Below are 25,574 nucleotides of genomic sequence, written 5' to 3'. Positions count from 1 at the left end.
CGCCCTCGGCACGCGTGGGACATGAGCCAGCTCCCAGCCCAGCTCCTGCTGGATTTCAGCTTCACATTAGGAGGGGCTGTAGGAGCGCGGGGAGCGCATTGCGGGTCCGGCTGCGGGGAAGTGATGGATGCCATGAACCTGGAAGGTGGCAAAATGATCCTTGTCACCGATGGAGCTTAAACGGGACAAGTCCTGAGAGCAAACCCAGCCTGCTGGGAGGTGCAGCAGCAGCGTTTGTGCTGGGGAGTTTGGAGGTGACTGGAGAGGGGGGGACAGCAGCATCACGCAGCCACTCTGCAACCGCACTTGTCACCAGGGTAGGGACAACATCAGGGATTGTCCCAGTGCGGCTGGAGCCCTGCCTGCAGGGAGGATGCTTTGGGCAGATGTTTGAGTACCCAGCGCTGCTCTCACAGTGGGTGCCATGATGCCCTTCAGCCCTGAGATAACTCACCTGGAAGCTGGGGATGCACTGGAAACCCAGGTTGCCCTCCCCATTTGCTGCCTGTGGGGGCCCCTCAGCATCGCACTGGTTGTGGCCAACCAGCCCCAGTGCGGCCCCACTGCGCTGAAACCACCCGTTTCAGGTGCCTGTCAGCGGCGATTAGGGAGCACAATGCTGATGCGGTGCGGGGGGAGCCTGCGGCCGCGGTGCTGGGGCTGCCGGGGGCGGGAGGGGGGCAGCAGGAGGGGACTGGCTGCTGAGCACGTCCCGGTGCAGGCACTGGGGCTGTTACACAAGGAGCGGTGAGCACAGGGCACGGCTGGGACATCCCGAGTCCCACGTCAGCTCCGGGCGCTCGGCACAAGCGCTGGCGCTGCTCCCGGTGCAGCGGGAACCTCCTCATGGCTGCAGGACCTCGCTGTGCATTTCCCATTGCGGATGTCGGCCACGGCACTGGGACACGGGGCTATGGGAGGCGCCAGCTGCTGCGAGCAGCCCGGTTTGGGTCTGTGCGGCTGGGGTGCGCGCAAAGGGATTACTTGCGGCTCCAACGGCAGCAGCTCCGCAGGGCATCTCCCTGCTGGCTCTGCAGCCACCTCCGGAGCGGGGGAGCAAGAGGCTGCGCATCCCTTGGCTCCCAATGCACAGGGCTGCCGGGGATGGGAAGGGGCAGGACAGGAAGGTGTTCCCATGGGCAGCATGCAGGCAGGGGCTGAGCTTGCCTGTGCCTCTAATCACTGTGGCCTACTTGGTATCCGCAGTGAGAACAGGGCTAATCCTAATCCCGGTGAGGATGAACGGCAGTGGAGCCGCACGCCAGGGAGACACGTTCTGGTTGGCACCAGCCATTGTGCCTTGGTTTAGTGCCCTAAACCCCCGGGGTCAGGCTGGATAGCCCAGGATGGGCTTAGCCGGATGCAGGCTTAGCTCTCCAGCATGGAGCTGGTGCCAGTTTAGAGCCCTGGAGCGTGTCCGTCACTGCTCAGGGACTCCCCTTCCTTCCTAACCTGGTGCTGGTTGAGGAACAAACACACCGATCCGGTGTTCAAGTTGTGTGTGGCTTTTCAACCCCATCAAATAGCTTTTATTCACACAAACGTCTCTTTAACTTACAAAGCCTCTGCCACTCATACACATCAGGGTATCCACAGTGTTCAAAGAACTTAAATAGAACGTCTCATACCAATGCGAGTAAACCAAGTACAAAAAATATGTCTATAAAGTTGTTCACACGTAGGTCCTAAATCACCAGCTTCTGTGCAAAACAAAAAGAAAGAGAAATACAGATTCCTTTGCTAAGATCATTATCTTTAGGTTGGAGTCTGGGTTTAAACCTTGGCTCCCACTTGCTTGGCCCGGAGGCTGCAGGGAGAGCCAGGGCTCGCTCTGGGCTTCCAGCAGCTCCCTCCATAGGGAAGCAGCTCAACTGCCAAGCTGTTTCCTGGAGGAACAAGCTGAAGGCAGCTGCAGGAGGGGACAAGCAGAATGGGGACACCAAGCGCTCCCCATGCACCTTTACAGCAGCCCGGGCGTCACCCTCGGTGTTAAAAGCACTGGGGCAGGCTGCAGGGAAACGGGGCTTGTCACAGCTGGAACACAGCAGCTCCTGGGCTTCCCTTCCAGCAGTGCCCAGTGCCCTGCTCCGAGGGGTGGAATGGGTTGGGACGTGAAGGACCCCATGCTGGAATGTGCGGGTACCTGCTAAGCAGAGGAGCTGCAGGCGCTGCTCTCCCCACCACCAGCAACAAATCCCTTAGTGATGGAGCAGTTGCTACAGCAGCACAGGAGCAGGGGCTCCACTTCCCAGCTGCTGCCACTCTGCAGAGCACGGCTGATGGGGTAGGAGGCTGGGAGGACAACTGGTAACACACTGCATCCCATCCCATCCCATCAGCACACCCATCCTGCAGCAGCAGCACCGAAGGGGACCCAGAACCCCCTCGCCCCAGGCAGCTGCAGCATGATGCTTGGGCCTGGGGGGATGAAGGGAAGCAGGAACGTTTCCCTGCTCTCATGACCTGCAGAAAGTGCAGGGAAACATATCCCAGTCTGTGCCCTGAAGCAGCTGCCCCATGGCTCTTGGCAGGCTTAAACCCAGACTCGGTACTGCATATGGAGGAGACAGACAATGCACACAACGGAGGAGTTCCACAATGATGGTAATGCTTGATTTCAGTCTTATTGCTCCAGAAAGGCTCTGGGAGCCTCTGATATGTGAAGGAGCTGGGTCCTGAGGAGTAAAGGAAGACCACAGGGGTAACTCTTATCTGTCGCTAGCACTGCTGAACCTCAGACACGGCAGCAAGGGGACAAGGGGGAGCTAACCTAACCCCTCTAGGCCAGAGCCACCTCTGCTCTCTCCTCCCCATGGACCAAAGCTGGCTGGAAGATCCCCGTGACGCCTGCGTGATGCCAATGGCATGGGCCTGGCTGCAGGCTGGTGCAGATAACACGTTTCCCAATCCTCCTGAGGCTTGGCTTGGTGTGTCCCCCCCCTCCCCCCCACCCCATCCCATCCCTCTTGTAAACAGCATAGTCAGAAGTAAACAGTTTCACACAATCACTCCCTCGGCGCAGGCACCGGCTGGGGCTCACGAGAGGGGTCCCCAGCACTGCCCTGGATGCTCAGGCTCAACGGGGCCAGCAAGAGATGGAAGCAGCCTGGCCCTGGGCTGAGCAATGAGCTTCAGGTTCAGTGCTGCTGTCTTCAGCTTGAGTTTGCCCAGCAGCGCATCCTCATGTCAAACACCGACAGCAGAGGGAGAAGTTCAGCCTGGAGGAGCTGGGCAGAGGATGCCCGGATAGACCCGCCTGGAAAGAGAAGCCTGAACATCCTCCAGCCCACAGCACACGCAGGCTTGAGCTGTTCCCACTTTGTTCTAGAGGGAATGCTGGTCTGGGTCAATGTAACTGGGAGGAGAGATGCTGGGGGCTGTAAACAAGGCAGGTTCCTGTACAGTGTGGGCAGTCGAGCACAAACAGCAGCAAAATCATCGGGGAGAAAATGCTCTTCATAGGACAAACTAACGAGGGGAACATCCACGCTGGAAAGGCTAGCAGCCCTGGGACTCATCCTTGGAAGTGTTTGCTAAATCCTAAGTAAGGCACTACGGTCTAGCTCACTAACATCAAGCTGCTTGAAACACACACCTGCAATGCAAAAGCTGAGGTGGAGACGTGTGGTTTGAAGGTGGCCTGGAAAAAGGGCTGGAGCAAGAGGGTTGACCCTCCCAAGGCCTGCCTGGATGCTGCCTGCCCGCTTCCAAATGGGAGCTGCCTGCAGGGTACAGGCACCTGGCTGGAGGCAGCGGTCCCGGTGAGCAGCTCACTCACCAGCTTCCACATCCCATGGTTCAGGCTTGGCTTGCACGCATGGAAACCTCCTGCTAGGAAGCTCCCTCCAAGTGGGATGTAATGCCTGGCGAGGGGCTCTTCCAGCAGGGAAAGCCACATGAGCAGGGCTGGGAGGGTAAAGAAGCCCTCTTGCTGCACCCGTTCAAGCCAAGGTTAAGTTCTAACAGTTGTAACAGTCAGGAGCAAAGGCTCTGTCAGGTGGAAGAAGGATGGTCCAGTGCTCAGGGCGTTAACACTGTGCTTGTGGGTCCAGCGCTCCTGGGGGATGCAGGGCTCTGGAGCTTGGCATGGCCACTGCAGGGATCTGCTGCTCATTAGAGAGAAATGAGAGCAGGCAAAGCCCCTGAGAGTGCAGCTCAGCACCTTGTGCCCAACCCCACACTGCTCACACCCCAGTGACCAGCCTGGTCATGGGTACAGACATGGGCTGGCTGCGGCTGGCCACAGACCACAGCAGCATCTCCAGAAGAGCAATGTGGGAACAGGGGCTTGGTGCTGAGTTTGTGCTCTCCAAACCTTCACAAGTCACAGACAGATGGTGCCAGGAAGCTCCAGACCACCCTCCTAAGAGGGACCTGGCCTTCCTGCAGTGACAGCCTTAGCTCTGTGTCCTGGAATAGATGGAAGACAGAAAGAGAAACCCATCCCTCCTTTCCCTGCTTCAGCCCGCCTGAATTTCCTCCATTCCCATTCATCCCCATGAGGTCAGCAAGGTAACACTGAGGAGATACAAGGAGGTGCTGTCAGTTCAGTGATCCAGTGATGGCACAGGAAAGCTGCAGCCTGCACAGAGGCAAGGAGCAGTTCCCACAGCCAGGGGTGAGGGCTCACAGGGACCCTGTGCTGCCCAAGGCCCTGGCTGAGCACCCAGGTCAGACCAACCTGGTGTTTTAGCCCGATGAGAAATGGTTTTAGTTGGTTCAGAACCCACGGGGTGGTGAAGAGGTGCTGCTTTACATTGCATTTACAGTGAGCAAAGTCTAAAGACCATCAACACCGGGTCAGCCCCAGGATATTAGTGTTGCTCTAAATATAGGCAAGGAAATCGAGTATTAACTGCTCAGCCTGAGGTTGCAATCTCCTTACCTGAGCTGTACTGTACGTAACCAAACCTAAACAGCAGCATTTGCTTCCTGGAGATGGTCAGTTAGCAGGGAAGAGTGTTTTATGGGAGGCTAGAATCCAGCCCTGAGCCATTTAGGCCAAACCTCCTCGTCTCCCAGGTTCCTAACAGCTGAAGGTTGGCATTCAATGGATCAGGGCAGTGGACTGCTTTGTTTCTGTCCACTGAAAACATGCTTATGGGCTCCCCATCACCCTCTGTGAGGTACCAAGCACGAAGAGTGAAATCCAGCTTGGGGAGAACAAACGTCTGCCCATCACAACCAAATGCCTTCCCAGCCTGGTTATGCTACTCTATCCTAATGTCAACTGCTCCCAGCCAGGGCAGCATCCCCCCGGTTGGCAGCTGCCTGGCTATGAAATGATTTAGCTGTTTGTAACACCTGATTGCAGGGACTCTGTTTCTGAAGCACTGCACTGCTGGTACAGACCTGGCAATCGCCCTGCTCCCATTTCCCCTCCGCAGAAGCAACAGCTTCAAACCCAAAGCTGTGCCCAGCCAGACCCAGAGCTGGTGCCTGGAGGCTGATTCCCACCTCCTTATGGAACCAGATCTTGTCTCAAAACATCCACAGAGTCAAATGGCAACACAGGGGACAGGGGAGGGCTGGGCAAGGGCAGCTCTGCTCCCTGGATTGTGTTTAAGCCTCATGAGCATGGCTGCTGCTCTTCCATAGGCCCCTGCAGCCCCCTCCTGCACCCCCAGAACACCCCATCCCAACAGAAAGTAACACCCAAAGATTTCACATTGCCAGAGATCCTGCACACCAGAGATCTTCTGTATCATCATCATCATCATCCTCATCGTCCCTTAGCTTCAGCTTCCCTCCTTGCACGTAAATAATGGAGATCATGGGTCCCTGGTAAATAAACCTGCAAGGAAAGCAAGAGAGGAGAAAGAGGGGTCAGGTATGTCAGTGGGTTTGTGCCAGTGCCCTGCAAGCCCTCCCCCTGCCACCAAGTCAGACTGCATCAGCATTGCTCATCCCATGCGCTCCCTGCACCTCTCCTTTCACTCCCAAGCCTTAATCAAAGCATCCTGAGGGTCTGGGAGGACTCAAAGTGAGCGCACAGCTTCTCACTACCCAGCCCCTAAACAGCACTGCCCACACCAACTGCGCCGGGTGGAAGGTGCAAAGGTAACCAGATTGGTGCTGGAGGCAGCCTCATCCCATGGGATTCACAGCAGTGACAGCCCCGCTGGAACAAGGACGAATGTGACAGCCTTGAGGTTCCACGTGATGCCAGCACCAGGTCCTTCACGGGGAGGTGGAACAAGCTGTGCCAACAGGGACACCCTGCACTGCTCACCCTGTGCAGCAGCAGCAGCTCGGCTGCTCAAGTGGCTCTGCAAGAGGAGGTGAAAATCCACTTCTGTGCAATGGAAAGAGGAGCAGGATGGGCTGTACCAGCCCAAGAGGATGCTGAGTGCCGGGGATTTTAGGGAAGAACAGGCAGGTCTTTGCTGTGGTCAAAGCCCCAGCACACAGCATCCCCCCTGGCCATGTAGCACCCACAGCCCTGGCACTGCAGGCTCCTGTCCTCCAAATCAGGGATGCAGAAACACCCCAACCCTGCACATAACCCAGCAGCATTTTCCACCCGCATCGCCTGCATCCCACCAAATTCCCTGTGACATTCCAGCCAGCAGCAGAGCTGGACCCAGAAGAGGAACACGTGCCCAAATGTCACTCCTGTGCTGGAAATGCATCGTTCAGGGTGTCACAGCCATCAGAGGATGGACCAGCAGAGCTGAGGCCAGGGAGCATCAAGGGGTGGTTTGGGACCCACCTGATGGAGGGAGCTCCTGAGCTAACAGGAGTTCCATTTTCCCCCAGACCTAAGCTCAGTTACACGGAAAACAGGAAGATGGGGGCTGAATTTAGCCCCCCCTTTTGCAGGAACAGGTCCTTTGCCACCAGGAGCAGGTCCTTTGCCACCAGGAGCAGGCAAGGGGCTCTGCAGAGACACCAAACAGAGCGGACGTGCTGAAGAACTGCCACTGCCCAGCAAACTGCTCAAATCCCTTTGCCCTCGGGAATGTCACTGAAGGAATCCAGGCCTGAGGACCTCATTTCTGAAGGGAGAGGCTGCCTCTCTGCTCACAGCAGGAGCCAGGGCCACAGGCACGGTGCTGCTCAGCAGAGGTTAACCAGGAGATGCTGCCTTTGCAGGCTGCAGGCAGGAAGAAGCCTCTCTGAGAAGATCTGAGAGGCACCAGGACAGCGGGTCAGGTCAGGAAGAACCTTGTCCAAGGAAAGATTTCTCCAGTGGTACAGCTCCATTGGCAAACAGGGCCATGCTTCCACTTGCGCTTCCTGGGAGCACTCTGAGGGGCAGCACTGGCAGCTCTGAGGCAGGACAGCTCACCCCACTGACGCACGTTGCTTCAGGGGCTGGCTCAAGAGCTTTCGATCCCTCCGCTGATGCCATTTAGAGTTCTTAATCAGCTCGAATGTTCATTCAGCAGCAGCAGGATATGAAGCAGCAGCAGCCTGTGGGGTTCTCACCCAGCACCAATGCAGATGAGGATGACACCAATGCGTGGGGCATGGCAGGGATGGGAGGTGGCAGGGAGGTCTGCGTGGTAGCAGAGGACTCAGCACAGGGGAGGGAGAGGTAACCCAGCACTTTCACAACTCAGGCTTGTTCAATACACCCTGCACAGCCCCACAGCATCAGAGGGTCCCACTGAAGCAGCACCCATGGGAGGGCCTAATCTAGCCAGGGGAACTCAAGAGGGCAGCTACCAAAAAGACACACAAAGATGCTCACATTACACAGGAAAGGAGAGAGGAAAACAGCCCCAGCCTTCTCCAAAGGACGAGAAGGGGGTGAAATACTCCTTAGAGTGGGGGGCAGTCACAGAGCTGGGCCATCCCACAGCCACCAGGAGACCGTTATCAGCCCAATACAGCCACTGCCTTATTGTATTAGACAGGCTTTTGTCCTTTGGCACGCCTTTGGGAACAGCCTTCAGCACAGTGTGCAAACGAAGAGAACAACTTCATTTTGCCCAGGGAAATGCTGCTCACCTCTACTGGACCAGAGCTGGGAAGGGGAACAAGGAGATAAGAGGAGATAACAGGTTCATCTCTAGCAGAAACCAAGCCAGAAACACTTCCCTGGCTGAGAACTGACACCCCACACCTGTGTTTTTGGAAGGGTACCAGAGCACAGAGCCTGCTGACGGGCTTGCGTGCAGCATCCATAGCAGAGCTAAAGGCAAAGCTGCTGGGACACGAAGCAAAATCAGAAGAGGTCAGTGACACACCAAAGAACAAACAGAACTCCTATTGCCTGGCTCAGGGAGGGGTACAGCTTTCCAGGTTATGGCATAAACCGAGGCTGAGCAGGGCCTGAAGCTGTCCTAAGAACATGACCCACTGCATGACCCAGCAGCATCATAAGCTACGTGCCAGTGCCACAATCAAGTTAGGTTACATGAGTTTCTTGGCCAACTTAAAGTACCTGGGAGCAGAATCCAGGCCCTGCTCTAAATCCCATTTTAAGCCACTCAAGCAGGTTTCCAATTTAAGATCTGCCTTTAATAACAGCCAGAGGTCAGCTGATTTGGATGCACAACTACACAATGCATTAGGAAAACCCTATAGGAAGCACACCGAACATTCTGCCACCCCAGAAAGAAGGCAGAGGAACGTTCTGGGTGTGCAGAGCAGATGGCTGGTGCTGGGCTCCTATCTGGGCACACTGTTATGCAAGTGCATCCATCCCTGCTGCAGCTGCGTCATGGACTGTGTGCTCAGTGCAGACTCAGGGCTGGCTCTGGCTGCAGATAGAGGGGGGGTGCTGCAGAAGGCAGCTGGGTTTTAAGCAAACAGCCCCAGGGTAGGACTGTCCCTCGGTGTTTGTCATCCCTGCCTGTACTATTCTGCAGGATGAAGCTTCCCCGCAGGGCAGGGGCTGCTTGCATAACTGAGCAGCATCGAGTCAGCACAGAGCCACTGCACATGGGCACAGCAAAGCCCGACCAGCCCCTCAGCCACGCAGCAGAGCTGCTGCCAGCAGGCAGAGGAGACCCACGCCTGGCCCTGGGGCACAAGGAAGGGAGCCCTGCTCCTGCCCCAGGACTTCTTCACACCCATTACATCCGCGGATTCACTCCCCACCCTAATCTCCCCAGCCCACACTTGCACTGGGACCAGCCCCAGGCAGCAGCAGTCGCATCAATTCCTGGTGCTGGAGATCTTCAGGGCCTTAAATATTCCATTTTATAATGAAATATTTTATAACAGGGATGGTCTGTGGGCCAGTTTGGACAAAGCAGCAGTGACAGCACTAGACCCACCCCTGGGCCTTTCCATTTCTGTATCCCTATTGCTCTGCACACAGCACAAAGCTTATCTGGGAACACACACACACACGCAGGGGATGGGCAGGACATTGCTTTACATAAGCTCAGGAGCTCTCAGGTGGGCAGCAATGAGGCTTTTTTAGCAACACCTGCCCAAATGCCCCCACATTCCTGCTGCTGGAGGCTCACTCTTGGGCATGGGCCAGCCTGCTCGTCCCTCTGTGCTCTCCTGTACCTGTGGTCTGCTCTGGTCCAGCAGGTTCTGGGTGGTTTTGGGGTGAGGGCAGGGCTGGGAGCCGGAGCTGCAGCACCAGCACACGACACAGGCAGGCTTTCAGAGGTCTCCTGTGACCAGCAATGCTCAGGCAGCTCTGCAGCAGCTTGAGAAAGAACCAGGCTGGGAAGACCTCACCCCCTGTAATCAGTCTTTTGTCACTTCAATTGAAGTGTTGGGCCAGGACAATCCCTAGTAACAGCTCCTGTTTACACACTGCTTTGCCATGCAGGCAACACCTCCCCGCCCTTCAGCATCACTGCTTAATGGCAGGGCCAACTACCCCATGTCCCTGGGGTCCCTTCCAGACCATGTATGAGCACCCAGGCCTCAGAACCAGGACCCCTGAGTTTGGGACTACTTAGAAACCAAGCTGGGGCGAGAAGGGAGGGGACTCTGCTTGAACCGAGCTGAGCTCAGGCTGAGCACAGCTGATTTGTAAGCAGACACAGGCCTAGAAATTAGATGCTACACTCCACATAGCAGAGGAGGCAGAACTGGCAGCTCCTTCCCTGCCCCTGGGAGAGATGGAAGTACCCAAAGGTGCGTGCAGATCCCTCTGCCATGCACCAGCGGGACCTCGGAGGAGCAGGATGCCTGGCCGGCCCTGCCTGCTCTGCTGGTCCTTTGGGCAGCAGTGGGACACATAGCTGTTAATTCTGTTTCCCACCTCGACTTTATTTTTGCAGTAGAATAGGTGGAAAAAAACCTCAGCAGCAGTGCTCTGATGAGTCACTATAGAAATAGCTCCGGGAACATAAAAGCCTCCTTTGTGTCACTACAAAGTACATTGTCGGGCTGGTACAGGGGACAGAACACAAAAACTGAGGATCACTTACCCAGCTGCAAAGCACAGCAGTGCCCTGCCCTGAATTTAAGCAGCACATGTAACCTGGTCCATCCTGGTTTCAAGCTCAAAGGCATCAGGTCGATCCTGCGGGTTAGCAGCCAACATGTCTTTCAAGAGCTGCTTGATCCCCTCAGACATGGAAGTCCTGCGTTTCTGAGGGATGTGCAGCTCCATCTTTGGGTTTTCTAGCAGCGCTTCCCCAACAGGCACAATCTCAGTCCCCTGCTTGATGTAGGTCCCCAGCAGCTCCTTCTTGGTCTCCGCGTCAATGAAAGTGATCCTCTCAATCATGGCCCAGATGATGATGCCCAGAGCGAAGATGTCAGCCTTGGCAGTGTAGTGTCCCTCCCAGACCTCGGGGGCCATGTAGAAATCAGAGCCACAAGCCGAGGACAGCCAGTACTTGTTGACATTCACATTCCTGTTCCCGTGCCCCCCCTCCTTGCCCCGAGCAGTGAGGCCAGCGCAGACCTTGCTCAGCCCGAAGTCGGCCACTTTGAGGACAGGGGTTCCAGACTTCTCTGTTATCAGGATGTTGTCTGGCTTCAGGTCCCGGTGGACAATGTGGTTCTTGTGCAGGAAGGCAATGGCACTGGTCAGCTGCAGCATGAAGCTCTTGTTCGTGGCCGGGTCAGGTCTTCGGGAGAGCACGTACTGGTTGAGGTCTCCTCCTTCACAGAACTCCATGACGAACCACAGGTAGCAAGGTTCCTCTGCATAGCCCAGGATCCTCTCACCTGAAAAAGGACAAGAGCAAGCATGAGTTTATCAGGCACTGCACAGTGTCCACGCTAACAGCATGGGCAAGGAACTGATCTGGTTTATGTGGACAGTAAGGGCGCTAGGAACATGACTGGGATCTACTGCCCTTGCAGGTACCAGCAGTGACAGTGGCACTGCTGTGGCTTCAAAGGCTCTAGGTTTCCATGGAGTGCCATGCACCAGCATGACCTTTACCTGAGCCCACTGCATCAGGGACCTGCTCCACGCAATGCACACACATGCGAGTGAGATCAAGCACGGATCTTCTCAGATGCTTGCAGGGAACTTGAACCAGAGGGTTATTCTCCTGTGCTGCCATAGGGCAATTCTCCCTGGGCTCTGAGAGCCAAAGCAGCAGAGACCAAAGGCACAAAACAGCAGCAAGTCCATAGGAAAAAAAATCAGTTCTATGTGAACAAAACCTCTCCCACCTGAGCTCTGCTGCAGGAGGCAAAACCGGCTTATACCTTCCTAGTGTCACTGTGAGTAAATACATGGCTTAACGTCGTGCCAGTCCAGCCTGGCTAAGAACAGACACCCCAGTGTCAAAGCTGGCACTTCTCAGACTAAACTTGTGTGTTTAAGCGTTGTGTTTGTGCTCAGAAACACTTCATACAGCTCTTAATAGTGCCAACCAGTCTTTCAAGAGAGGAAACTGGAGGCCCAAGCAGTAAACAAGGTTTGCTGGGTGCACTCAGCCACACTTATGGATGTAACTTGCTGTGCTCAATGTTACCCCCCAAGCAGCTTCTTCCTTCATTAGACATCCCATTGAGATTTAAGCTCAGAGCATCTCGGGTCCAATGCATCCTACTCCACAAGCCCCCTGCCAAGGCAAAACACTCTGGCACATAACTAGAGGCAGAGAGAAATGCAACAGCATCACATCAGCTAATGGGGCTGGGTCTGCCACTGGTATTCCCCAGGACAACCTGGCATTGTGCTCACGAGGCTGCCCTAGGGAATACCAGTGGCAGACCCAGCCCCATCAGCTGATGCCAGGATGCAAACCCCGCTTCCAGACCCCCGTTTACCTGCCCAGAGCACTGAGAGGACAGGCAGAGCCTGCCCACACAACCAGGGCTCTAGGAACCAGGGTTTGTTCCTCCCTCAGACACCGTAAGGGAGGGAAGCTGGAGGCCACCACTCGCCTCTGCCACAGTGAAGGTCACGCAGAGGAACTCGAGTGTTTTGAAAGCACTTCAGTAACTCCACCCGTTTGACAACGTTGGGTTTTGTTTTAGCAAAGCCCTAGAGAGCATCTGGGAAAAGCAGGAACTTCCAGGAGCAGGTAAAGCCAAGGGCTCTGCTGAACACCGAGCCCTGGGATGGTCAGCGATTGCTGTGGGTGGGAATATTGGTTATTTGCACAAACAGTCTGTATCCATGGCTACTGCTATGGAAATGGAAGTCTGAACAACAGCAAGATTTGGCTGAACCTCCCACCCTCAGCAATCTTCTAGGTCTGGATGTTGGGAGGGAGCATGAACAGGCTGGAAGCACAAAGCACTGAGCGCGCTAAATGAGCCCCCTAAAGTGCTGGAGGGGTCTCAGCACACGAACCCAAGGGCCAAGCAGGAGCAGCCCAGGACAGATTGGCTCTGGAGGCCAAAACACTGCCCAGGAAAAGCAGCTTCTCTGGTGTGAGCCACCCCCTTTGGCAAGGCCAGTATGACAGCATGGAAACTGAAGCAGAGGCTGCTCAGCCCCCAGAGCCAGGACAGCCCCAGCTCACACCACTCGGCTTTGCTAAACCCCAGTGACATCCAGCAGGGCACAGAGCTTTGCTTTCCTGCTCCTCTCCACATCCACAGACCCCCAACATGGAGAGCAGAAGGGTTTGGGCCTTCTCAGCCAGGGACCACACCATGATGGGCACAGCAAGCCCCATGGCCCATCACACATAGCCAGCCACCTCCATTAAGTGGGAGGGTGAGAGCATTCACACGGCTCAAGGTTTGCTCTTAGCCTAACAAAGGTTCTGATGTGAAACTTGGCCCCCTGAGCCTCAGCAAGCAGAGGGAGGATGCTGCTGACCCAGCAGAAGCTGCAAGCCCCGTGCACTTCATTCTGGGTGGAGCGCTGCTCACAGGGGCTGCAGCCAACAGTAATATTTCCTCATTTTCTTTCTATAATCAGAAAGCGTTTGAGTTGTTAAATCATCTTCCTACCTTCAAAACAAACAGCTTGAAACATAAAGAGCTGGCAAGGCGCTTCCTAAAGATGAGATGTTTGCAAACTGATGTCAAGCAGCCAAGAGCTGAAGAGAGGCAGACAGGCCAGAGCTGTTCTCCATCACAAAGAGAGCATCCCCTGCCCAAACAGAACAGCACTCACCAAGCTCTCCATCCTCACAGCAGGCCTCCCACCCCCTACCCTGGGAGCTCGTTAACAGCTTCTAATTTGCTTAGTATCACGGTAGAAAAGAGTGTAATGACAGCAGACCCAGCATCCCACTCCCCACAGGTAACCGTGGACTCCCTCTGTGCAAAGAGGCTGCACCAGAGAGGTGGGAGCTGGCAGCACAAAGCCTGGGTGCTATGAGTTAGGAACAAGAGGAGCACAGAGAAACATCCCAGCCTGGTTTGTGCTGGAAAGGACCTTAAAGCTCATCCAGTTGCGACCCCCTTCCATGGGCAGGGACCCCTTCCACTGGAGCAGCTTGCTCCAAGCCCCCTGTGTCCAGCCTGGCCTTGAGCACTGCCAGCGATGGGGCAGCCACATGGCCATGCACAGCCCTGAAGGTACACGTGGATCATGGCACCAAGCACGCTGCTCAGGGATGTGCCTCTCCTCAGGCTCATTCCAGGCTTCCAGCTTCCTCTCTACACTCGGCCCTTAAATTCTTCATTCCCCATCTCATTAAAACAATGAGGGGTTGGGCTCTGCTGTAGCTGAGCCCCAACAGTGCCCGGTACCCCGGCAGCGGTGCTCCTGATGCAGCAAGGCTGATTAATCCCTGCCGTGCCCTGAGCCCCGGCACGTTGGCACAGCATCTGTGCTGGCCCGTAAATAGCCCCGCTGCGGTCGTGCCGAGCAGCACGGCGGCACAGCCCAGCAAAGCCCTGCTGCTGCACATGGGGAGGGACACAGCAGACCTGCAGGCTCCTCTGGCCCCAGCTTTTGCTCTGAAAAGCCTTATCAGCGCTCTATCAGACCCAAAGGAAGGCAGCGAGCACAACCTCTGCCCGAGCCCAACGCAGCCCACAGGGCACCCGGAGGGGAGGACACATCCTGGTTTGGGGAGTGCAACTGCTGCTCTCCAGCCTTGGGGATGGAGAGCTCAGCTCCGCTCCTCTCTTCAGAGGGCTGCAGCAGAACCGGGGCAGCAAATGGCAAGGGAAGTCAGGGGGTTCTCTCCCTGCCTAGAGATGGGGGACCTATAGGTACCCAGGAGCTTTCCCCAAGCCCCTTCATGGGGTGTGAAGAGGACAAAGGGAGCCAGAAACCTTGTATCTGCAGGCAGAGCATGACTTGCTACAGCTGGACACAGCCAAAGGGAAGAGCTGGCTCCCCTCTAGGGAGCTGTGCCTGTGAGAGCACACCAAGGAAGCACCCAGGCTATGCAGAAATCAGGACAGTGCCCTTGGGGAGCCTCCCGTGGGTGGTGTGTGTGGAATGCGGGGGGAGAGCAGGATGAGGTCCGCACGGTGGAGAGCCAGGCAGGTCCAGACATGCTCTCCCAGGAGTGCAGAGGGGACAGGAGAGGCAGGGGCAGTCTGAGACCCTGAGGGCTGCTCAGAGGATGGGGGTCTTGGCAGCCCTGTGTGAAGTCTGTGCCTGGTGCAGGGTCTGGAGACTGCCTGTACCAGGGAGTATGGGGAGATCGAGCTCCTCAAGGAGCATATGGGAGTCCTGGCACACAAGTCTGGGGATGGAGGCTGTGGGGTGAGCTGGCTCTGGAAGCTGGGGGGCACAGAGGCATTGAGCAGACAGGGGTGCTGTACTTTTCCACGTCTTTACCACATGGGCAAGAGCTGGGTCTAACAAGCAGCCGAGGGAGCAGAGGATGGGAGGGAGCATTTCAGAGATGTCACCATCACAGTTATCGGCTGTGAGAGAAGAAGGTGACCCCTGAGAGCCCCGTGATGCTACTGAGGGACCCCAGGGGAAGATGGGGGTGTCAGCCCAGGCTATGAGCACTGGTGCTTCCCGGGCTGAACCCACGGAGCCAGCACAGGGGGAACCAGGAGAACACAAAGAATGGTCCCAAAGGTGTAAGAGCTCGAGGGAGCAACCAGGGCACCGAACGGCTGCAGGCCGGGGGACCTCAGAGCAGACAGGACTGTGGGTCAGGCAGAGACAGGAGGGATGTGACCAGGACAGAGACCAGTGAAGGTCCCCAAGGGATGCGTGTGTGTGCTGTGGCGCAGGTCAGGGGCTGCATGGCTGTGGCGCAAAGCCTCAAGAGAACGGGTGTGCAGGAGAGGGGGGTAAGTGCTGGCAGGGATGCAAGGAAGGGCTGAGGTGAGCACGCGCGGATGCTCCCCAGGGCTGGGTCCAAGCCTGGAAGTGACAACAGGGTCCCTCAGGAGGAGGGGGTCAGGGATGGGGTGCTGCAGAGATGCAGGGCAAAAGGAGAGAGCCCACAGGGCTGCTAAAGAACAGGGTGAGGGCGTCAAGAGAGGTGTCCCTGGGCGCAGCATGGAAAGGAAGGGGAGAAAGGGGACAGGACGCACAGGCAGAGCCCAAGGGCGCAGCACAGAGCAGGGCCCAGCACAGGGGATGCTGTGTGGGGGTCCCACAGGGGTCCTTGGGGTGGGTGGCAGCAAAAAAGGGGGTGCTGGGGCAGCACAGGGGCAGGTGACGGGAGCGTGGCTGGGGCAGAGGGACAGCAGGGCTGGCAAGGAGCAGGACAGAGGAGCCATGGGGTGTTCCACAGGAGAAACAGTGAGTTAAGGTGGAAGGGAGGGTGCTGGGGGCCCCCAAGGACGGGGCTGGTGTTGAGGAGCGAGGCTGGGGGTGTCCCACCGGTCACCCCATGCGAGCACAGAGCCCGGTGCGGGTAACGGGGGGGGGGGGGTCGGGTACCTTTGAGGGAGGTCTCCACGAGGCGCAGGTAGAGCTGGCTGCGCTTGTTGCCGTGGCTCATGCGCTGCCCCAGGCCGTGCCGCTGCAGGACGCACTCCTCGAAGCGCACCACGTTGGGGTGCTGCCGCCGGAGGCTCGTCAGGGCCCAGAACTCGGCCAGCGCCAGCTCCACGTTCTCGGGAGCGTCGCAACGGATCCGTTTCACCGCCAACCGGGCGCCGCTGCGGCCCGACACCGCCTCGTACACCACGCCGTAGGCCCCGCGGCCGATCTCAGCCAGCAGGCTGTACCGCGGAGCTCCGCCGCCGCCGCCGCCAACCGGGCCGGGCCCCGGCGCTGCCGCCGCCGCCGCCGCCATAGGGCCCCGCTGAGGCGCTCTCCGCCGCCGCCGCCTCGCCGCCTTTTGTGTCCCGCGGCGGCCGCCATCCGCCGCCTCCATGGCGCCGCCGAGGGGGGGCCGCGCGCCCGCCGCCGCCGCCCCCCCCGCCCCGCGCACCGGGATGCGCCGCGCCGGCGAGGGCGGAAAAGCGCGCGCTGCCTGCCCCTTTAAGCGCTCGGCCAATCGCGGCGGCGCGGGACGAACCATCGCGGCGGCGAGGGGGGGAGAGCGGGCACGGAGCCAGGAAGCGGAACCCAGCCGGCAGCGGGACGGGCCTCGGTGGTGGGAACCCGGTACCCCCAACCCCGTGCTCGGTAACGGGGGCGCCGCGCTGCCAAGGCGGCTCAGCGCGGCGGGGGCTCAGCGCGGCTGCCACCCGCCTTGCCCCCCCGCCGTTGTGGTACGCGCCGCCCCGGTGTAAACAGGCCGGGCATCGGGGCGGGCGCCCGGTGCCACCGCCCCGGGCCCGGTGTCCCCACCCCGGCCCTGCCCCGCCGGGCCCGGCACAGGCGGCGCGGGCCCAGCCCACGGTGCTCACCTGGGCCGCGGCGGAGGGCTCCGGGCCGGGGGCCGTGTGACCGGGAGGGGCGGGGCGCCCTGACGTAACCCTTATGTAACGGAGGGGGTGACCCGCCCCCCCGGTGCACCGGGAATGGGAGGTGATGGCCGTGACCGGGAGATCGGAGCGGGGCTTGGGGTCGGTTTGAGACCCCCCCCCGGTCCCGGGGCTCCCCGCGGGGGTTCCAGCTGATCCCCGGGTGCCCGTGGGATGGGGATCGCACCGATGGCCAGAACCGGGACACGGCGGCTGCAGCGCGGGTGGGAGCCCCATGGGAGCACCGTGTGACCCCCGGGACTCAAGTCCCGGCTGCTGTGGGGCCGGTTTGGCCGTGTTGCTCCCTCGGGCAGGAGGTGTGGGGTGGCCTTGTCCCCGCACAGGGGTCCGTGTCCTGCACACTGTCCCCAAACTGCTCTTCATCCCCCGGCTGCGGACTTCACGAGCATCCATCCACCCCAGGCACTGTGGATGGGTCTAATCCTGCCACCGGGCTGCTGGGCTTCGTGCTGCTGGGGCGGGATGGATTCGGGGGGGGAAAAGGGGCATCAAACCCCATGAGAAGTCATTTTCCAGCCGCTTCTCCCCGCCTTTCCCAGCCCCCGGCACGGGTGACGTTAGCAGCAGGCAGGGATGGTCAAGGAGAGCATCTGCGGAGCCGGTTTACGGAGGAGCCTGGATTTTGACTCACTCCCGAGGCTTGTGCCGCTGCCATCACGCAGCAGCTCCGGGCTGCATCGCAGTGGTCCGTCCCCCAGGGAGGATGGAGACCCCGCGAGCCACCAGCACTGCTGTACAGGGCAGGTGATGGCCCCACGTCAGAGCTGACCCTCTGCGGCTCAGGCTGCAGCTCCCGCAAGTGCTTTGAACTCAATTTGCTTTTAAATGGAGCCGCTTCACCTCAAGGCCGGGGGATGCGGGGGCCGTTCCGCAGCCCAGCGCTCCCGGTGGGGGGTGATGGCAGCGCCGTGACTCGCTCTGTTCTGTGGGCTCCCCTCTTTGTGCCGCATCGAGTGGCCACTTGTGCCTCTTTGCCCATGCAGGGGGGTCACCATGTGCCCGCCTGGGCTGCGCAGTGACCTCGAGCCACAGCGGTGTGATGCTGGGAGGGGCTGGACCGGGTCCTGGTTCCACACTGCAGCAGTGACCGGGTCCTGGTTCCACACTGCAGCAGTGATCACCCCCTGCCCGCCCGGCATCTGCCTCCAGATCAGGTTCATCGGGGGGTGCTGTGATCAATCAAAGTGAATGACTCCGAAGGGAGTTTGGGAGCGTCCTCCAGGCTCAGCTCACCCCCACAGTTCTCCCCATGGAGCTACCGGGGTCTCTTGCAGCCCACAAAATGCATCTTACTCTGCAGCAGCCCCAGGCATCCCTTGCCTGCATCTGCCTGCAAAACTGCTGCTTCCCTGCCCTGCCCTGGCGTCCTGGCCTTGATTGAGGGCCTGGAGGGAGAACGAGCATTTAGGAGCTTCTGGAAAATCCCTGTCCCACTCAATAGGATAAAGCTCAATAGGAGCCACAGCGGAGCGGCCGCCTTCAAACGCTCCCCCCAGCAGCATCCTGCCCGCAGGGATGGTTTTCCCCATCCCACGATGGGGAGGGGGCACCCTGGAAGGGCCCTGTGTGTGCTGGGGGTGTCGGGCAGAGTGGCAGCGCTCTGTGACGTTGGTGCCATTACCTCCCACTTGCTCTCGTCCCCCTCCTCGCCGAGCCCGCTCCTCACTCATGTACTTATGAAAACTTAACTTTCCTATTAGTGCTCATGTTTCTCTTACCCAGGTGCTTAATTCCCATTGTCCCAGGGAAATGTCAGTGTGACTCACAGACACTTTCCCATTAGGAAGCGACAGATGAGTATTAATTAAACTTGCTGGTGGGTGGGCTCGCTCCAAGCTCCATTCCCAAAGGACCCCGTTATCCCCCCCCCCACGGCGGCCTGGACCCCAACCAGCCCCAGTGAGGACCCCCTCGCCCAGCCCAGCCCAACTCTGGCACACATAGAAAATAAACCGGCTCTGCTCCAGGGACAGGAGTCGTTCAACCTCCCCCTGGAGCAAAGGGAATCAGCCTTGATGAGGAATATTGTGATCAGGAAGAAACCTTATCACAAACAAGTTCTCTCCCATGCCTGTGGGGTTTGCTCCATCATCAGAAGCACATCTCCCTCCTGTGCAATTACCCTGCACAGGAGGTGGCTGCATCAGGGGCTGTTTGGTTTAGGGGGTGCTGGAAGCCGCTTTACTTTTGGGCTCCGTGGTCCTCGGGCAGGCACCAGCCTTTGGGGCAATGCTGCATGGGGCTGGTTGCTCCTGCATGGAGCCGTTTGCCTGCAGAATTGGAGGTTGACCCCAGGAGGCCGGGCTTTAGGGATGGATTCATGGATCTGGGAGGGCTATTTGATAGAAAGGTTGGGTTTGGTGTAAGAAATGCTGCCCCCCCGCAGTGGCTGTGTTGCCCCTGGGACCACTAATCCCAGCAGCAAGGGTTAAACCTGCCAGGGGGATGCCGGAAGCCCCTGACTGAGGGTAATTTGCAGCTTTTGTTCTCTGCATTGTTCTGTGCCTACGCAGCCCAGCTCACCGCAATGAGGGGGGCCATGGATGCCCTCTGCCCCCAGATAGGTCCCACAGGGGCTATCTCCTCCATCAGTGCTGGGGAGATGCAGGATGCTCTGCCCTTGCCTTGCCCCTGCTCCCTTGGTCCTTCAGAGCTGGTGCAGCCCCAGCCTGGGCAAGCTAAAATCCACCTCCAAGCAAAAGCTGTGGGGTCCCATGTGCTTTCTGGGAAGCAGAGCTTGGCACCCAAACATGGGTGCTAGCGGAGGTGGCACCAGCCATGGGGATAGGGGACCACAGGCAGCTGGCACAGGCTGCTTTGCCCATCCAGCCATGGTTGCTGGGTGCCCAGTGGAGACTCCTGCCCATGCCGGTGGCCCCTGTGCCTCTCCACCAGCACTGGGAGGATGAGCAGGGGCCACCGGGTCCGGCAGCTGCTGCTGGAGCCAGGGAGAAAGGCAGGTTGCTGGGAAACATTCCTCTTGAGCTCCGATAAAAATAGCTCCGTCTTCAAGGCGAGAGGACGGGGCTGCGCTGCTGGCAGAGCAGGAACAGGACCGGCTGGCCCGGACCCGTGGGGTCTGTGCCCTGGACCCCCCAGCCCCACACCTCTATAGTGACATGGTGCAGGGGGACAGTGGTGCATGGGCTGAGGGTCTGGTATTGCCTGGTGCTGCCCTCCTTCACCCCCAAATCAGGCTTGGAGGTGTTTGGACAGGAATTGGGGGTGAGCAGGGATGCTGGGGGGGCTCGGGGGGTCTCCATCCTCCCACTCTGGTCTCCTGGCCCCTCTGACTCAGCTCTGTGGGCTTGTCCTCAAGAGGAGGAACAGAGGGGCAGTCTCGTGAGTCCAAGCCCCGACGGTGTGGACATGGTGGGGGGGTGTCTGTGCAAGGGCTTTGCTGCCTGACAGCAGCCAGGCTGGGTGGGTTTGGAGGGGGACCAGCCTTTCCCAGTGTGTTCAGACCCTCCTTTGCCTGTCCTGGTCGCTTCAGATGGGCTCAGTCCTCTCCCCAGCATCTCCCCAGCCTGGAGCGCGGGGCGCAGGGGGGAATCAGGACTTCATCCCCCTTGGGCAGGATTTGAATGTGACGCTCAGGGGGAATTCACACCCCCAGCAGCAAAACCCCTCCAGCACACAGCCAGGGGGGCAGATGGACCCCGAGCTGCCACCTCCTGTGTCTGGTGCCTAAGTTTCAGCCCTGACGGACGAGGCTGGCCCCGACGCGGGTCCCGGAGGGGTGCTGTCGGTGGCAGTGCAGTGATGGGACGTGCACCCCAGTGCTCGGGGCAGCCGGGGGGGGGCTTTGGGGAGCCCCTGGCACAGCGGGAGAACTTGCTCGGGAGGTGCTGAGGATGCTGCGGGGCTGATTATTCACAGCCTCCCTCGCCCCGATTGGCTCCACGGCGCCGAGCGCAGCCGGGCCCCGCCGCAGGAGGAGACTCCGTGGCCATAAAAGCGGGGTGAGAGGCGGCGGGTGGCGAGTCCGGCGGCACCGCGGCCCTGCCGGCACCGCCGATGCGCGGCTCAGCCTGACGCCCGCGGAGGGAGCGCATCCACCGGTCCCGACCCGGCTCGTCGAGGGCACAGCGCAGGTAGGGCTGCAGCCGGGGTCACCGCCCCGCTCCCATCGCGTGGTGCCACTCAATAAGGGGGACTCGACAAGCAGACCTGAGCCGTGGTGCCAGGAGCGGGTCACGGAGGGGCTTGCGGCCATGTGCTCCTCGTCCCTCGAGCGGGCTCAGAGCCCACGAGCTGCTGTCCAGAGCTGGGGTTTGCTTCCATGCTGATGCCACGTCTGGCCTCGGGTCACACAGGGCTAAGAGGGACAAAGGGAGCCGGGGGAGAGGACGGAGGGAGGTTTCTGTCTCAAGCAGCAGCTTGGGGTTTGCTGTGATGCTGTCCCAAAAGTCGTTGTCTTTTAGGAAGAGCCTTGTCCCGAAGGTGCTTCCAGATCGTTTTGAAAGGTGAGGAAAGGAACTGCTGGAAAGGGATTCTTCGTCTCCACCAGCAATACGTGCAAGGTCCCAACCTGCCCAGGTTAGACCTGTGTGGGAGGAGAGATCGGGGAGAGCTGTTCACATCCCGCTAGCAATAATCACAGGTTAATCAGGATGCAGGGTCGCTCCTTGTGCTTCCTGGCACACACCAGGGTTCCCCGTCCCTCCTTGGGTCTGTAACTGGCCCCGGGGTGCATGGATGCAGCTTGGGGCTTTTCTACACACAAGCAAACCTGGGCACCGAGCACTCGAGTGGAAGCAGGATGGGGAGCAGGGGATCCCGGCAGGCGCCTGACACAGGTAGGATGTGCCAGGACCCACCACTGGCATTGCTACCGAGGTGTTCCTGCAACAGGGATGGCTCCGGAGCCTCCGTGCTCCTCCAGGTAATGCAGGATCCAGCTCTAACTCCGCTTTTCTTCTTCCCCCCTTTGTGTGCTGCTGCTTTTCGCTTTTATTCAAAGCCCTTTGCTTTTCTCCCTTTTCCTGTCCCAGTTTTCCCAGTCACCCTCCCACACACACACCCCTTGGCTGCAGGAGCAGGGAGATGGACAAAGCACATTTGGAGTGGGGTGTTCTGGGGTGCATGGGCATGGAGGGTCCTTGGCCACGCTGCAGCTCCCCTGAGTGCCATGGAGTGCTCCGTATGGAGCCGGGTGGCAGGGATGGGACACACCATGTCTGAAATGCCAGGCACTGAGCTGTGCGGTGCCGGTCGCACCTGCAGCGTGGGGTGAACACTGATGGTGTGATCCCTGCAGGCTGCTCCGGTGACACCGGCACACGGCACAGGCAAGGGAAGGGAAACAGGTAGGAAAAGAAGAAGGGAAAAGATTCCCAGTGGAGCTGCTGGAAGCAGCGGGTGGTTCTCAGGAGCTTCATTCCCCTCTGTGCTGCAGCCGGCACTTACCTGAGCAGGTCCTCGCTCATCAGTGCTGTCTCAGTGCGGTACCAAGGTCCCGTTGCTGTGTCTTGGTGGCCAGGGCTGGCTGAGGTCCCTCCGTGCCCATCCCGGTGCCCATCCCGGTGCCAGGACTGGCAGAGGTGCCACGCTCCGGGCTGCGCGGTGCAGCCGGGGAATGCAGAGAGCGCGACACACGGCGGTGTGGATTAATTCAAATGAAGTTTTAATCTAGCCTGAATTAATACCGTGGCATTAACACTTCTTCATCAGGACCAATTACAGAGCATTAGCAGATAGTGCTGGAGAATACAATAGTCTCTGATATGCGTCATTAATGTGTAACAGATCCCTCTGGGTCATGTCTTTCCACCCTAGATGAAAGCAGGCAAGGAGGTGGGCAGGGGCTTGCTGCCATCGCATCCTTTTGGGGTTGGTTCTTGCACCCAGGGCTGTCATGGTCCCGGTGGCACCGTGGTCCTGTGGCACCGCAGCCAGGGCTGGCACTGTCCCCTCCAGCCTTGCTGAGGGGTTCTGGAGCAGCACAGCCCCTTTCCCAGCCATTGCACCATGAGTTCAGCCCTCCCTGGTCTCATCCATGAAGGTGAGAGGCTCTGGCTTGGCTCCAGTCAGGCTGGGAGGTGGTGGTCCTGGCTTGCAGGTAGGCTTGAGCCTGGAATCCAGCTTTTCCCCTTTCCTTCTGCTGCAGCAGAAGCAGTAGTAGTGGGAGTGAGAGGAACCAGGGCGGTGCAGGTATGGGGTGGCTTCATATCTGCTGATGGCATCACCCTGTCCCCTTTCTGCCGGTGGCTGCATTTGTTTTGCTTTTCTTCCCCAAGGCCAAGGGGAGAGCCCGTGGTTAATCTCCTCTGTGTTAATGTGGTGATCACAATATTGCAGAGAAACTCAACAGTGAAGACAAAAAGGGGCTTTTCTTTCTAATGGTGTGGAAGGAGAGAGCGATGGGATGGGGATCAGATGGGGTGGGATGGGATGATGGTCTCTGCAGACCTCAGTAGACCTGGGGCCCTGAGAGGCTCCGGGCTTGTGCCAAAGATCAGGCTGCAGCCAGGGTGAGCGATCACATCCCGCAGCATCCCTGCAGTCACTCCTGTCCCCTTCTCTCCCTGCCTGGACCCAGGAGCAGCACCCGGAGTTACACGGGCACGGTGTCCTGGTGCCAGTCCCCAGGAGCAGCCCTGCAGGTGCAGATGGAAGGTGCCCTGCACTAAGGGTGCCGGTGGGGCAGTGATGATGCCAGCACAGGGAGGCTGATGGGCTCTGTCTCTCCCTCCCCAGGCAGCGGCTGCGGGGTGCAATGGTGCGGAGGGCGCTGGTGCTGGTGCTCTGCCTCTCCCTGGCTGCGGCGGCATCGGCCGACTGCGTGACCCAGTGCTCCCTCTGTGCAGCACAGACCCACGGCACCGAGACCAGCATCTGGCCCCTGGTGAGTCACAGCATCACGGGTGCTGCTGCACGGGGTGGTGGTGCGGGTACCCCAGGGTGATGGGTTCGGCCGAGCTGCAGCTCCTCGCTACGCTTGGGATCACAAGGGACAGGAACTCCCGTGCTTGGGTTGTGGGAACCGCAGAAGCAGGGTGGGATGGAGAACAGGGATCACCCGGAGCACCAAGGTGATGCCAGTGGGGGTCCTGGGGCTGCTGTCTTACAGATGTGCCTGTGGGAATGCCAGGGCTCCTCACCCCCGGGCCCCGAGTGGGACACGTGCAGGAAGGCGCTGGCACTCCTGGCCCCGCTGGTGGCTCTGGCTGAGGGGACGGAGCCGGTGGAGGAGGAGGAGGCAGAGCCGGAGCAGGAGCTGGGTCCTGGCGAGCAGCCGCTGGCGCCAGCCAAGCGCTACGGGGGCTTCATGAAGAAGATGTCCAAGGGGAAGCTGCTGTCCCTGCTGCGCGAGAACGCCCACAGCAAGGGCGGCCTCAGCAAGAAGTTCGGGGGCTTCGGCCGCAAGCCCGGGGAGCGGGAGGCCCCCGAGGACTACCCGGGGTTGGCAGGGGCTGGGGGCGAGGAGGAGCCCACGGGCGCCGGGGCCGAGGGGCAGGAGCTGCACAAGCGCTACGGCGGCTTCATGCGCCGCATCCGGCCCAAGCTCAAGTGGGACAATCAGAAGCGCTACGGGGGCTTCCTGCGGCGGCAGTTCAAGGTGAACACGCGGGCGGACGAGGACCCCAGCGCCTACTCAGGGGAGGTCTTGGACCTATAGAGCCCGGCATCAGGGTCCCCACGCTGCCAGCCTGGACTGTGCCGTCACCCCCCGGCCCCATCCCTTTCCCAGTCCGGTGTGGCCGGTGTCATCCCTGCCTCATCCACCCAGGGGACCACAGGTCTCCATCCCCAGTGATCCCTCCCTGGTTCACCTGCCCATCCCTTAGGGACCCCAGGTACCAAGGGGACAGTGCCACCCCTCTGGCTGCTGCTGGTGCGGCTGCGGGTCCAGCCCCAGGGCTCCTGGGGGCAAATTAAGGTGGGGGACCCATATCCTCCACCCTCCCACAGCTGCAGAGCACAGCAGGGTCTGGGAACCATCACGGCTGATGTAGAGGGCAATGGCCTCTGAGCACCGGGAAAGGAGCATTGGACCTGTGCCCCTTCTTCCCCCCCCCCCCAAGCCAATAAAAGGCAGATGCCAACAAAGCCAAAGCTGTGCTGAGCGTCCTCCATGGGCCATTTCACACCCTTGGCATGAAGGGACCATGCACCCCGAAGCTGGGGCCTGGTGGGTTGATGGGGGTGCCATGGGTGCCAGCCGAGACCATCAGGCAGCATGAAGTGGTACCCTGCCTGTGCCATGGATGCTGATGGGGATGCAGGACCCCATGCACCATCACTGCTGCCCCTGGATGCAGCAGTGCCGCATGGGGAGAGGTGCCCAGGGGGACCAGTCCTATAGCCCTCATCCCAACCTCAACCTCCTGCTGCTCTTCCTCCCTGTACAAGCTGAGATTCCCCCCTCCCTGCTGTGGGACAGGCAGCCCCCAGTGCACGGGGACACGCTGATGGGGGGGAGC

The 25,574-nt window shown here is 59.4% G+C and overlaps 2 protein-coding genes across 2 annotated transcripts; one reads left to right on the top strand and one right to left on the bottom strand.

The window, feature by feature from the left end:
* Window positions 1-2,957: 2,957 nt before the first annotated feature.
* Window positions 2,958-17,018, bottom strand: STK35 (serine/threonine kinase 35). Its single transcript, XM_061441853.1, has 3 exons — window positions 16,154-17,018; window positions 10,350-11,097; window positions 2,958-5,794 (listed from the first exon to the last, which is right to left on the bottom strand). Exons 1-2 carry the CDS (start codon window positions 16,737-16,739, stop codon window positions 10,385-10,387), a joined length of 1,299 nt encoding a protein of 432 aa, XP_061297837.1. The 5' UTR covers window positions 16,740-17,018; the 3' UTR covers window positions 2,958-5,794; window positions 10,350-10,384.
* A 1,516-nt stretch (window positions 17,019-18,534) lies between these two features.
* Window positions 18,535-25,127, top strand: PDYN (prodynorphin). The gene is made up of 3 exons (XM_061441634.1): window positions 18,535-21,242; window positions 23,848-23,995; window positions 24,221-25,127. The coding sequence occupies exons 2-3, from the start codon at window positions 23,867-23,869 to the stop codon at window positions 24,767-24,769; spliced, it is 678 nt and encodes a 225-aa protein (XP_061297618.1). The 5' UTR covers window positions 18,535-21,242; window positions 23,848-23,866; the 3' UTR covers window positions 24,770-25,127.
* The last annotated feature ends 447 nt before the right edge of the window (window positions 25,128-25,574 follow it).

The sequence above is a fragment of the Pezoporus flaviventris genome, unplaced genomic scaffold (assembly GCF_033815535.1).
Source record: "Pezoporus flaviventris isolate CSIRO_AGI_PZ_B2104156 unplaced genomic scaffold, CSIRO_AGI_Pfla_v1 ptg000213l, whole genome shotgun sequence".
NCBI lineage: Eukaryota > Metazoa > Chordata > Aves > Psittaciformes > Psittacidae > Pezoporus > Pezoporus flaviventris.
The sequence above is the reverse complement of the archived record's forward strand: the minus strand, read 5'-3'. Positions and strand labels throughout refer to the sequence as shown.